Genomic DNA, 14,743 nt, shown 5'->3' with positions numbered 1-14,743 from the left:
TAATAATTTTTCAGAAACATACTCAACTGAAACTGCTTTTAACTTTGTGTCTCTTATTGCGATTACTTTCAATCAAGTTACTGGACGTGCTATGATTTATTTTGTTTATGGGCTGACTTGACTCATTTCAAATATCATAAATGGAAAAAATGCATGCTACTGTTAAGAAACTTGGTTACAAGCTTTCTGTATGCTCATTAGAATATTCATGTTTTCTACATTTGCAGATATGTTCTGCTGTGAATGGGAGCAAGTTTCTGTGTTTGTAATACAATCCTGGATTTTTCTATTTTCTTTTAAGTAAAAAAAACCCACTTTTTTTTTTTTTCAGTTGCAGTTTCCTGTCTTTGCAAATAGAGGAAAAACACCTCAAACAGGTATGGAAATTATGTCTGCTTTAACAAATAAAACAAAAGATGGAATAAATAAAAGAGGGTTTTCAAGAAAATCACATGGATTCTACCTAAACGTCATCCCTGGCAGTCAGTATTATCAACGTATGAAAACATCTGAATAAACAGAACAGTGAAGAATTGTCCTTAATTCCTAGAGAGTTTTTTACTCAAAGAGCAACTTGATAACTTATTTCAAAGATGGAGCAGCACTGCTAAGTGCTGAATAATGAATTGCAGAATATACCAGATAATTAGGTTGTGTGGATAGGCACATGGCAGAGCTTCAAAGGCAGGCAGGTACACCATCAAACTGGTTCTTAGTGAGTCTTTTCCATTTCTGCTTATTTTCTTTCATACAGTGACTATCAATCACATTTACTATGTTAACTGTTTTAAAATACATGTAGGGAAAAAATGAAATTTTGTTCATTTAATTGGATTATCTGTGGATATGTGTCTAGAGACCTTAGTGGTAGCTTGGGGGGGATATTTCTTTCCCCTCTCACAACTATTGTAATATCTTTAGGTGATGATTGCTTAACTTTGAAGCACTAAAAGTGTATTTTTAACTAAAGTCAAATAAAGTGAGATACTTTCTATTTCTCTTTCCTATTCAAACAGCTGTGATTTGTAGCAGGTCAAACTTCGGTGAATTTTAGAGGGTGTAGTTAATTTTTTGGATGTATGGAGTCTGCTTGGAACTGCACTGGTGTTTAAATGTGTCTTTTTAATTATGACCATTCATAAAATAGACTTAAAAATCCATTCTGGAAGCAGATGAACCTGAAAGGCAGGTTTAAAAAATGGTTTGTAAACAAATACATTCATGCAACAAATCCAAGAAAACCAAGTCTTCAAAACAAATCTTCTGGAGTTTCCAGAAGCTTAGGTTTCTACAGAGATATTAATCTGGCTGCACTGCACATATGGACTATTTCCTATTTTCTCTGCATTGATTGAAATGTCAGCTTTAATCCATATGCTTCAGAATTGTCTCTGAAGAGTTAGCTGGTCATGTGGTACTTGGTTTCTATCAAGTGTAAAGAGAACAGACAAGAATGCAGGAAAGGTATAAAAGTGCATTCTGGTTTGCTTTTTATTCAAAAAGGGACAGACATCTGACCCTGCACTTAAAGCTTAATTTAGTATGTTAAGTAACATTTCATTTTCTAGGTAAAAGGCTGTTGGTGTCACAGTGATATTAGGAAGAGTGTATAAAGTGGATGAAATATCCTGTTAAACTTTTCATCATATGTTAGCATTCATGTGAGAAAAAGGGTTGAAAAACCTCTGGCAGTGAAAAGAAAACAAAGTGGAATCCCTCTCTGCAGTTAACTTATTCTGGTAATTTTTAGGTGTTCTGCACAAGGGTTTGAGATAGGGTCAGACTAGTGTTGTGGTTTAAGCCCAGCTGGCAGCTCAGTACCACGTGGCTGATTGCTCACTCCTGCCCTGCACCCCCTGCCCCAGTGCAGGAGGGAGGAGAATCAGAAGAAAAAGGTAAAAGCTCATGGGTTGCGATAGGGACAGTTTAACAGGACAACACAAGGAGAGAAGTAATAATAAAAGAATATATAAAGCAAGTGATGCACGATGCAATTGCTCACCACCTTGAACCTGATGCTCAGACCATTCCCAAGCCATGATCCTTCCTTCCCCCAGCCAGCTCACCCAGTTACATGCTGAGCATGTCATATGGTATCAAATAGCCCCTTGGCTAGTTCAGGTCAGCTGTCCTGGCTGTACCCCCTCTCAGCTTCTTGTGAAAATTAACTACCACAGCTGAACCCAGGACAACCTGTGTATAGAGTGGGAAGCAGAGAGTTTCTTTTCAGTGAATACAACTCATGCAGTTAAGAGATGCCCAGTTTCTGAAGGCAGCATCCTCCCATAACACTGACATGTTCTTGAAGACTTTCAGATTTGAATTGAACGTGATCTTGAGCAGTATGATCGAATCAATTAATTTAGCTGTGCTTTGAACAGGAGGTTGGACTAGATGACCTCCAGCGGTCCCTTCCAAGCTAAATTTTTCTGTCATTCTATAATTAGTTGACAGTAGTTAAAAGGGATAATTAACTTTTGCTTCTTCATTAAAACAAAACAGCATATGTTCACTCATATAAAGCCTTACTACTTAAAAAAAAAATCATTATCACAGTCTGTATATAACAAAATACAACACAGCTCTATTCTATATTAGAGACTTTAAATGTTTTCTGAGCTTCTGTGATGTTTATGCAGAGTTGACAGAGTTTGAAAGAGCTCCTGTTTAAACTGATCAGCAAAAAATGTTAAGTGCAGGATTAAGTTTTGTTCTTTCCTTTCTTTTTAGGTATAGACATATCTAATAAGAAAGAAACAACAAATGTAAGTGCAACCATTTTAATTTGTAAGCTTATATGCAGTATCTAATGAAAAATGTCTGTTCTCTATTTAAATTAAATTGTTCTTGCCTTACTTACTTCCATTTTTTCAGGAAGATGAAGCTGAGAAAGAAATGATTGTGCGTAAAAGGGGAAGAAAGCCCAGGCGTTCTCTGGTTCAGTCAGAGGAAACTGGTAAAAACATGCAACTGTGCTACTTCTAACAGAATGAGAAGATATTACTGTGCATTTCTCTTTACTAATAGCAATGAGATAAGCTGTATTCAATTTTCCTTTCTTGAGGGAAAATCATTGAGTTACAGCTAGTGTAAATATTATGTAAATACGTGTAAATTGCTGTAATCTCATGTCAGAATTGCTACATCCCAGATGCTTCTATAAAGCCTCATGAATTTTCTATGAATTCTGGCTATGAGCTGCATAAGTAAACTATGGTGAATGTGTTAGCAAGATTAAGTCAAACAAGTGTGAATTAAAAATGTTGAGACATAAAGGAAATGGAAAATTACTTACTTAAAATGGGATTTGTGAATAGAATATCTTTTCTAAACTAAGTGTCCATATCCTTTTGGAGGGCTTTTGGAAAATTATAGCACATGTGTAAAATTTTACATGGACAGAAACATTGGAGCCAGAAAGAAAACGTCGGAAATTAACGTCTTCTGAAGATGAACTAAAAGAGCAGGAAGAAGGTGAGGAAGAAGATGAAGATGATGATGAATCACATTCTGGGGCCACAACTAGATCAGCCACAAGATTAGAGGCTCAAAGGTAACTGTGTAGAAACACCAACAGCAGGTTTTTTTCTCCATTGTTCTCAGTTGTGGAGTTTGTTCGTGGTTTTTTGTTGCTTGTGTTCATTTTTCTTTGTTTTTTTGGGGGGGCTTCTAAAGTGATGGGAGCTTTCAAATTATTTTGGTTCTGATTCCAGTACCACTCTTCTAGGGATGAAGTATCAAAAGGGGAGGTGAGGAAACTGTTAGGGTCTCAAAAAACATATGTCAAGAGGTGAGAATTGATCCTGTTGGCAGCCTTCATCCTAGTGATGTCTTGGAAGTTGGGTCTAAGGGCACTTAGTTCTGACAGGTAAAAAAACTTCTGACTTGACTGTGCAGTTTGCCATTTGGTATTTGGAGCTGGAACAGGGTGAAAATGTAATTTTCCATGTCCATTTCTTTTTCCAAATATTATCCAAATTAAATACATGAATCTGCAGCACTGGAAGATTTCATTTCTCGTATGGTGATCTGCAAGCTCAGAAAGCAATCTTACTGCAAAAGACTAGTGGTAGCAAGAGTTCTGTTTTCAAGATGTTCTTCATCTCCCTTAGCATGTCTGCCTTTTTGAGGACAAACAGAATTATAGCAGAGCTCATATTCTTGACGTTGTTGTGGAAACAGAGAAAGGTATCAGCTTTGGGAAGTTTTTAATTTATGTTGCTGCCTTCCAAAACAGAATTGGAGTCCGGGCTTTGTTTTTATGTTCATGGTAAGATTTCTGTAATTTCACTGGATTTACTTTATTCCTGAGGATATCATACTATATGTTAGTTTGGGGGCTTATTTTGAAGCACTGTTCGTATGCTCTTGAATTCATCATTTCAGAGCTGAATGAGAAAGTAGTTATGTAGTCTTGACTTAAATACAAACTGTGAAGTTTTACCACTACTACTTTGCAAATAATAGCTTTGTTTGGGTGAAGGCAGAGGGACGTTCTTCAGTCTCACATAACTGTTAACTCTAAAATCGTAGTAAAAACTTAGATACTAGTGTTTTCATTTTGATTGCTTGTGGAAACATCTACTTTTTTATTTATAGATAGATGTGTGTGTTTTGTCTGAGATTTCCAGTTCTATCTTTCTAGTTCTGACTGGAACAAAGCATCTCTTTCTTAGGGTGCTGCAAACAGTCTGCATTTTATAGGTAGCATTTGAAAATAATTCTGTGAAAGGTGCTGCTGCTTCATCTTCAGCATTTTTAGATTACCAGCTTTTCTAAGTAACCTGTTTACTAAACTGAAGTTAATCGCCAGTAACCAGTTTTTTCATGTTTCTGAACTGGTAGATACTAAAGCCATTAGGAGTTCGGTTTTGGTTTTTGGGGTTTTTTTAACACTAGATAAGCAAATTAACTTCTGCAGCCTGTTTGCCTTTGCTGCTTTTGTTTTTCTGCTGGTAGTATTTTTTTAAACACAGACACATGTACCAACATCACTGCAGATTTCTAACTAGGATTTTTATTTAGTTAAATTTTGTCAGTAAAGTAGCCTTTTGATTCTACCTTTGATATGAAAATACCCAACTTGGCATTGCAGTTTTTGTGTTGAATCATGTAAATGTTTTTTTTCACTGTTTCTTTTGGCAACTTTGATTTCCTTGTTGCAAATACTGTGCAGTCTTAATTTTCTGCACTTGGAATGCAAGAAGAAAGTGACTTGGTAAAAGTATTTTGTTATATATACATTCATCATTCTTTTGTATTACAGAAAGCAGCCCAGCAAGCCAAACACACGTGCAACTTCTAAAGGCAGCAGTCCAAGTTCAGTTTCTCCTAGAAAACGACAGAACCTAGCAGTAAAAAAAAGATCTCCAAGTGATACAAAAATTAATAAATCTCCTCCATTGACACAGTAAGTATTAAAAGTTGAATCCACTTCTATTATTTGTTTTGGAAGCCACTACATTGATTTTTTCCTTATATGTAATATGCTGTTTCAAAACCTGAACAGCAGTCTAGTTTTGCTGTGTTCTGTTGTGATATATGAAAGCTTTTAAAGGATTTTCTTCTGTTTATGTTTTTTCTTTTTTGTCCTTCCTTTAACATTTGGAAGACTAGAATTTTTCTTTCTGTCCTCCAAAACCTCTTGGGAGAATCTGCAGTATTTTAACTTTAGCTGGAATAAGGCAGTTGTGGTTCCGGTTAAAGTAACATATGATGACATGATTCTAATGCTTCAAAGTTCTATCTAAGATCAGCTGATTAAGGAGAAGAAACTCTGAGAGTCCTTATATCAAGTTTCAAAAATATTTCTCCTTCCCTGGTACACTTTTTAAAGCTGAGATCACAGTGTCAAATCCCAAAGGAATAATAAATATGGTGTACAGTTGCTATTCATCTTGCAGTTTACTTGTAAAATGGGTTATATGCCAAATATATTTAGTTGTCATCCACTATGAAATGTGGCTGTGTCTTCAAACTGAACCTCAAGAACATGTGTATCATGCACTGATCAGCTGTCACTGTTCACATCATGTTAATTGCTTCACATGGTTATGAATGGCCAAGAGTTTAAGCCACGCTTACAATTAATGTGATGGGATTTACATGTGGATGCTTAAATCAAGATAGGAGTACATGAAGTCTGCCTTTTACTCCCTCTTGTGTATGTGGGACTTAAGCCACTATTGCTGCTATTCTGTCTTTGTGAGACAGGGTACAAGATAATGTCCATTCTATTCTGTTATAATCCACAAGTCTTTCCAAGAGAGATGAGGAGGAAGGAGGAGAGCTCTAGCCCCAAATTCTGCATCTGGAACACTCTCCAACATAAAGAACTAGTACCTTGCTAAGATGTGATGGGAGTGTGCAAGGTCTCCCTGTGGTCTGTGCTGGTATATAATGTTTTAATAGTAAGTTTTTAAGTAATATATCCTGATAATTAATCAGAGATGGACAGTTAAGTTCCATCTTCTAAACAGGATTATGCCTGACCACCCTTTTTGTTCTGCAGGTCCTACCATTGTAAAAAATTAATTATTGATAATGCTTTTCAGGTTAAAGGTGCAGTCTACCAAGCGTAAAAGGGAAGACAGCCCAACAGTGGTACGGAGAAAAGGCCAGCAGAAAACAGAGGAGACACCAGTAAAGAAAGCAAAACGATAATCTCTACCAGCTAGTACTGTTCATGGAAGAGTCAAGAGTCAAAAGAAAAAAAAAAAAATCATCTGTGCTTCTATTTTTTTTAAAGCAAAGGGATTTGCACGTGCTTGTTTCAGAGCTCTAAGTTAATCAATGCAGTACTTTTAAGTTACATTTTAAACAGCTTTATGAACTATTGTTTATACAGAATATTATGTACATTTATTTCAGATGAAAAATAAGTTTACTTTGTATCTGAATGAAAAACAAAGTAGTTATATATTTTATCACTGACTTGGAAAGTTGGGGTTTCCCAATGTGACATGCTAATGCAGATGCTTCCAACCCATGAGGCACCCCTGGGCCTACTAATACACTTTGTATATAAACTTGTAAAAATAGGTTGTATTTTACTCTGTGTATGAATCTAATCAATTATGGACATTTTATTTATTATATGGAAAGCATTGGTCTGTAAACTTTAGTATATACCTTAGGTTTTTTTAATTATATATTTTACATTCTATGCAGATGTTGGTAGGAAACTTCCCCTCTGCTCCCCCAGGGCTTTCTAAAACCTGAAGTTCTCTAAAATACGCTCAGACAGTTGGTAAAGTATTTTTCTCGCATGCATGAAAGTAGTTTAGCATAGTGAAAGGCACTTGGCTCCTTTCTGTTCACATTTGTGACAAAGTATAAAGTTTAAAATGTAATCTTACTAGATTATATTTTCACTTGTGAATTTACTACCAACCTCAAGAAATAAATAGTATTAGGTTAGATTTATTCGCAGTCAGCCAACACTACCCTGAAATGAAACAGTTTTATTTTGCCACTAAACACCTGTTCTTTCAGTATTTGTCTTTTTCAGCAAAGAGGGACCCATTGAAATCAAATGTCACTTCTCCTAATTATAGAGTTTCAGCATTTTACGTTACGTTTTATACAAAGGTATTAAAAATAGAACCTGGTATTATTGCCAGAATCTTTTTTTAATGTATATTAACTCTGGTAAGAGCAAATGTTCAAGTGAAGTTGTATATAAAGTTAAACTTTTCTTATGATCAAATGTGTCTCTTGTTATCATGTGATAAGTTGCCAAACAATCTGAGATTATTTTAAGTGTTTTGTTGATATTCTGGTTTATAATTAAAAAGGATTCGGGGGGGTTGGAATTTTTCTTTTTTTCTTTTTTTCTTTCTTTTGTGAGGTTTTTTTTTGAACTTGTTGTAAGGCAGATGTTTCTGTCAGATATTCTGCTTGGTTTCTTACTGAGATTTTTATATAAAAATTATAAAATGTTTGCCAAAAATCTGAGTTGCTATATTTCATTATCCTTTAATTGTATTGTTGTGTAACTTATTTTTAAAAATGTATTTGATTGGAGCCATATCTATAAGCTTTCCCCTGTTAGTATCTTCAAAATGTTTACAGGTGCTTATGTTTTAAGTATATAAATAGTAGCGAAAGGACCTAGCCATTTCCCCGGCTTAGTGCACTATAAAAGCAGGTGCACACATAATTTTGTTTCCTACGCAAACCGGAGTCTAGAAAACCTCTGTGCTTTGAAAATTAGCTCCTTTTGATTTCTGCCTTAACTCTGCTGCCCTACAAATGCTTACCTTTCTAACATACTGCTGAGGTACACCTGTACATTATTAACACTAATGTTTATGCACTTCTTCATATGCAGTTGTAAGATGTTGAATTTTTTTTTTCCTTTTCCCTTTTGCCCCCTGCAGTATGCACAGACCACAATTGTAGATTTTTTTTTTATCAGCCTTTGTTCTGTAAGGTTAAACAGGCTGAACTGTTTGTTCTTCGATCAGTGCTTTCTAGATTTTTGATCATATTTTGGAGTCCTTCCCTGCATCTGTTCTGGTTTTGTTTCCTTACACCTGAATTCAATAGTGAGATTGCTCGAGAGGCTCCTCAGAAAGCCCTCATGGCACTGTACATTATTATCATTTATTCTTCTCTTTCTCTGCTAGTAGTACCTCTCCTGCCATGGTACAGTTTATATTTGCTAATTTCACAGGCATATCTCTTCTGATGGGTGATAATGATTGACTCAGCTCCTACTCCTAATAGGTGTCTGATCCTCTGGGCTGGCTGCTGTCTAATGGTCTCACTAGAGATCAGTGACAATCTCAGGGTTAACCTGGTTAGAAGGTCTTCTACTGTCTTTCCCCTTAGTGGGTAACACTTAGTAGGAAAATCAGTTCTTGACCGTGGAATTGTATCTAATTGTTCATTAAATTATTTCATAATATGTGAAGACATGGAAGTATTTTCCACACAGATAACAACTTTTACTTAAAGGCAGGGGCAGGGAGGGAAATACCAATTCCACGAGCTATTTTAACTTAATGCACACTGCACTCACTGCATGAGGTTATGAGAATAGCATCTTCTGTTTCCTTTTCAAGAATACAGACATTTCTGCCAGGTCACATCACTGTCATACATGTTTGGAATTGTTTTTTCTTCATTTAGTAGTTTCAAGTGCCTGTCATCTAAATTGCTATTATACTTTACAGGTACAGTAGTGGTCTGTTGTGTTTAAGCATAACTTGGGCACTGAATGTTCACAGTTTCCAAGTTTTTCATATACTCTGTCTTCCAGAGCCGTTGTTGAGCACAAGGAAGGAGGGGGGCAAAGGTTTTTCCCTACAGTACAGCAGAAGACGCATCCATCCTGTTTAGAAGTTAAGCTTGTAGTCCAGCTTGAGCCTGGGCATATGTATAAAGCAGTTATACTTTCCTACCCTATGAAAATTTAGAGAGTTTGGGATAAAAAAAATACTGTTCTGCATTGTGATGAAACAATGTCCTGAAAGCGTTTTATGGAGAGATTTGCTCAAGGCAGTTTGTTGCCACCTTTAGTGCAAGAGTATGGTTACCCTGCAGTCCACATTTCTAAATAGCTTGGGGTTTTGGGTGGTTTTTTTTTTTCTTCTCTATGCTATAGTGGCTGTTTTTTCGTCCAGTTCCTTCTCTTGGAACTTCTTCATTTCTCTGAATATCAAAATACTGAGTGAACCAGAGATAATCTAGTGGAAGAAGGTGTTCAAGTCCCCCCACTGAGTTTTACAGAACTGCCTCTGCTAACCAGCTGACTGTTGGCTAGTTGTCAGTATCTCTTCATATTTTCTAGTGCATTCTATTTAAAGGTTATTTACATCTCTCTACTGTCTTCAACCTAAAATACCATGGGATTATCTACTATCTGGATTTTAAATCTCACAAATAGATTTTTGTTTCATTGATATTTTTTGTGGTGGTGTTTTTTTTAAACCCACTGAAGAGTCATCAGTAAAAGTTCATTTGCAGTTTTCATTTTTTGATGAGGTCTGGCAAGCTTGTGACTCTTGCAACTGGTGAAATTTCCCTCTAGAACCTGATCCAAAGTCAGTAGGTGCGCTCTGCAGCTGGGGCAAAGTTTTTGCTGATGCTGGCAGATTTCTGAATGCCTGTTTTCTCTTCCAACAGCTTCTCTGGTAACACATCTACTTCTCAGTTGGTTGTATTTTTTTTTTTTTCAGTCTGTGACATCCATCCCAGATACACGTCTTCTGTTTCTTCCTTCTCAGCGTATGTTCCGAGAGTATCACGTGTACAGTACAACCTCTGGCCCTGATCATTCAGAAGCTGCATACTGTCCTGAGCTGCCTTCATCTGTCCAGAAACTCAGTAAAAATTTGTCCCCTAAAACTTGGCAACCAAAAGCAGCAAATGCTCCTGGTCATGGTGATTATCAACAGATGTCCACTATGATTCAAGTCCAATACAGGCTTAGGTGTCAACACTAAAAGTGGTCGAAGTCTGATACCTACCTACATCAAGTTCTGCATTGGGAAAAGATTGTTTGTCACCACAGACTCTTGTCATTCCTTGGTTTTGGAAGAAGTAGTGGGACCTCTGTGATGCTGGGAGTCACCGGTCTGCAGAGAATTGCTGCACTGAAGCTGCGCTTAGTGACTTCTACATGTCCTTCCAAAGCAGTGTTTGATTTCCTTGGAGCTGTAGCTGTCTATATTGTAAAGAGTGAATTTAACTGGTAGATTTTTGTTCTCTTCCATTAAAGTCATTCCATGTGAAATGTTTTCTGTTTTAACACAATCATAACAAAGGTGACTGCACTTTCATATAGCATACACTTACTCCAGGCTCTTGATAACTTAGGTGTTCTTAATATTGTCTGCTTGGTCATTTCATATACCAGCTCAGAAGAGTCTTGTCTTCATTACTTCAATGGCCTTCTATCTATTTCATTTGCTTGTAGCTTCAGTTCAGAAGAAATTGCCCATGTCAGCTTTCTGCAGGTTTTGGCAACTTCTTAAAGATACTGCTTGCTTCTTCCAGTAGATTCTCTGTCTCAGCCATGTATGTCACACTCCATTACTTCCATCAGCTTCTCAGAAATCCTGGGTCTGTTTCAAGCAGGGTGGTTTTTCTACTAAAACATGAAAGTTTAAACACCAAGGAAATTTTATCTACATTCTAGTCTTTGTTTCCAGATTCTGATGTTTCACCAAAATTCCTTGAAAGGCTATATCTGATTTAAACCCCCTTCCTCTTTCAAATCTCAGCTTTTTAGCTCTTATCCTTGCTGCTTTGTGAAAAAAGTCCAAAAGAAAAATATAATAGAAATAAATATCTCGCTGGGAGTCCCTAGATAGCTGTATTTAAAGCTAGGAACATAACACTCTTGCCAAACAACCAGGGAAGAAAAATATGGTTTGAAATGGCCGTAACTTAGTAGGGCAGGAATAGATTTTTGGCATTAACTGTGCAACTAATTATCCAAGGGTGAGGTTTCATGGTCAGGCTGTGACTGCAAGGCACCTTTCAGCTTCCCTCTTCTTCTGCCCCTTGACCAGTGCCTTCCTCCATGCCAGTGCTGAGTTGTACAGTCACAGACTACTGGACCAAGAAGCCTGAGATTTCCTCTTCAAAACAAAACTGCAAATTAGTTTTTAATGTGTTTACTAAACCAGCTGTTGATGGGACTGTGCAAATACTGCTGTCTGCACAAAGAAGATGTGGCAGAGAGGGGATGTGGAATCACACTTCCATTGTACCATGGATTTGGGGACTTTAGTTGGTCATCCAGGTACACCATTAGCTCTCACATGCATTTATGATACTTCTGTATCAAGTAAATGGTGTATAAATGGACAATGAGCTAATCTGTGGGGTTTATCTTTTACTAGTGACAAAACAGGGAGGCTTCTTGCAAGAAGCATGGAGTACCCAACCAGTCAGGATCCTTGCTGTCTTCCATGTACCAAGAAGAGATCATGCAGTTTTTGAAAGCTGAAGCCAGACAGATTTAGACTACCTATAATGTGCTGTGTCAATTCCTGGCATTGCAGGTAGTGTAACACTGAAATGACTTGCAGGGGTGTGATGGGTTCTTCCCTAGTGGGATGCTTGAAATTCTGACATAGGACAAGATTTTTCAGGGTTCTTTAGGAACTGAAGCCCCATTTCTAAAGCTGATGTCAAGGTTGGGGCTGTGATTCAGATTAAACTGGATCTAGTATTCAAACATCTGAATTTAAGCCATTGGCTTCCTGAAGAAGTTAGGAATCCAAATGAAGCATCGAAGCTTCCTGTATTAGAAGACGAAGACAGTATTACCCTCTGCTTAAGTTTCACCAGGGATGGACCTTTGTTGGCCTTTCTTCCAAAGACAAAAGAAAGAAGGCTTTTTTTATGCTGTGGTTATGAACCCGCATGTCTCAGGAAGGCAAGGTTGTAGGCTGTCTGAAGGTGGATACTACTTGCTCACCTGTTAAAGATATTTCACATCCCATGACGTGTCCTACTTGCTGAAACAGGAGCTAGGGACCTGGTCGCAGTGTCCATATTTCAGATGACTGTTCTACTCCATAGACCTGAATGTTGAGGTATATGTTTACCACCATCTCATTTAGTATTTGTCAGAAAAAAAAAATGGTTAGGCTTTTAATTCCAAGGTAGGCTTCATGTCTGTGGCTCCTGAACAGGTCAAGGCATCTCCTTCCACCCCAAGTTAGGTGTTAAAACAGACTTTGAAGGGGTTTTGTCCAGCCCAGACATCTCACGAGACACCTTGTTAGCCTGGCTGCTTCCCCAGGCACTGCTGGGGTGGTGTGACACCCAGTAGGTATCTACCTCCAAGGAAGATATCACAATATTAATTATTGTTAATGTAAATCCTCTTATAATCACAGACCCTTGTTTCTCTGTGCCCTCAGCATTGGAGTTCTTCCTTTACTACTTTCTAGAGATACAGTCTAGATCAGGGCAGCTCAGTTTTCCCATGTTAGAGACAGGTGAAGATTATTAAAAAAAAAATCTTCATTTAAAAAAAAAAAAAAAAAAAAGCAAGCATCACCAACAACGAGGTTTTATTGTTCTTTTTGTGTATTTATTTTGGGATGACAGCAAGATGCTCTAGCACTTGAAAGGCAAGGTGGGAGCAGCAGGGGGAGATGTTACTGGCTTTTTGAGGTACTACTTTTTTCAACATCTCACAGCCACCACTTGTGAAACTGCAACTTCAGTGTGGATGTGATGTAGAAATGACAAGAGAGGCAACCAATGACCTAGACTATGCAGGAGGACAGACTGGGTTACTTTGCTCATCCCTGCTAGCACTGAGATCTAGATCCTTATCAGTACAATGCTATGCGGCATAGGATGGGTAGAGCAGACACAGACTAGAACATGAAGGTGAAAAGCAAGTACTGAAAAATTATTAGAAGAACTTTGCTGGGACTAGAGGCTATAATGTCACCCCTGTGCTTGCTGTTAGCTTAACTTAGCTTTTATTTATTGAACATTCACAGGCACTAACATAAATCTGCTGAGAGTTAACAGTGACTGTAAGACATGGATGTACTGTGGGTATGCACCACTGTCCTCAGCATCAACACCTCTTATCAGCAAGCTAAGGTACTCTGTAATGTACAAAAGCTGTCTGAAAACCCTGATGTCTAATGTCACCAAATACATCAAAACCAAGTATGATTTCCACTGGAGAAATATAAAACTTTCTGTCAGTCGTGAATTCAGTTTGGAGAGTGTAATGGTGATGGTGAGCTCCATTTGGGGCTTTTTCTCATGGAAGGACAATGTTTATACATGGCTCCAGCTAAGCCACACACAAAGTGCAGCTCTTACCTGGCTTAATCAGCTGGTGGAAATAGAGCTAAAGTATTTAAAGCTCCGCTACATGTTTCAGCTTAATTTGGGCCCTCTCTCACTAGCAAACCACATGAATGGACCAAAATTGAGCCATATTTTTAAGCATGGTTCCTTTGCTGATCACACAGCCAGACAGCACAGGCACTTGGCTGTGCCTCTTTGAAGATACTGAGGATGTAATTGAGAGTAGCAAAGGAATATCAAAGTTGTCAGTCTTATTGTCAGCTGGACAGCTTAACCCTCTAATGATGTCCCTTCCTTTTCTAGATTTTACTGTAACATGTCACATATCCTATGTAATCATTTATATAAATCAACATATATTAAGATGAATTAATAAAGAGGAATACATAAGAGAAAAATGCTCAGTGATCACATCCATGATACTCCAGCACCAGTTCCAGTAAATAAATTTTAAATGTTAAAGAGTCATTCCTCCTTCAGTGCCCAAAGTAAGCAGAGATCTGGAATGTGACTTTCCTTTCAGACAATGATAGACTCACTCCGCTCTTTTTATATAAACAAGAGCTAAGAATTTCTTGGTAATATAGTGGTTATTTAACTCTCTTCAGCCAGAACTTTTCAGGCTAAGTAAATAGGCAATGTAAGACCACTTAAAAAAAACCAAAACAAACCAAAACAAAAAACCCTCATGATAAAACTTCTTTCAAATAATTTTGAACTTAGAACTCTAATCAGCCCTCAAGCACAGGAAATATCCTTTTGGAGAAGCTTGAATCAAAGTAAAACTTGACTCCCTCACTCCTGGGCACTCTCCCGGTGAGCTCCTTTTCTAGATCAGAGGAGGGCTGGGTGACAGAGGCTGAGTATGAAGGGCTGCAGAGCCCAGGGGAGGCTCTGGGAGGTTGTACCCTCCCTCTTCCCTGCTCCCTGCAGTGGTAGATGT

At 37.6% G+C, this 14,743-nt stretch overlaps 1 protein-coding gene across 1 annotated transcript in view; it reads left to right on the top strand.

The window, feature by feature from the left end:
* Positions 1-7,398, top strand: part of BOD1L1 (biorientation of chromosomes in cell division 1 like 1) — a 35,744-nt gene extending 28,346 nt beyond the window's left edge. Inside the window, exons 19-24 of the mRNA XM_026846693.1 lie at positions 332-377; positions 2,731-2,765; positions 2,875-2,956; positions 3,403-3,553; positions 5,267-5,410; positions 6,555-7,398. Of these exons, the coding sequence (XP_026702494.1) occupies positions 332-377; positions 2,731-2,765; positions 2,875-2,956; positions 3,403-3,553; positions 5,267-5,410; positions 6,555-6,663 (567 nt within the window). The 3' untranslated portion in view covers positions 6,664-7,398. The remainder of the gene's footprint in view (positions 1-331; positions 378-2,730; positions 2,766-2,874; positions 2,957-3,402; positions 3,554-5,266; positions 5,411-6,554) is intronic.
* Positions 7,399-14,743: the final 7,345 nt, after the last annotated feature.

Source organism: Athene cunicularia, assembly GCF_003259725.1.
Source record: "Athene cunicularia isolate RWA chromosome 4 unlocalized genomic scaffold, athCun1 chr4_part1, whole genome shotgun sequence".
NCBI lineage: Eukaryota > Metazoa > Chordata > Aves > Strigiformes > Strigidae > Athene > Athene cunicularia.
The sequence above is the reverse complement of the archived record's forward strand: the minus strand, read 5'-3'. Positions and strand labels throughout refer to the sequence as shown.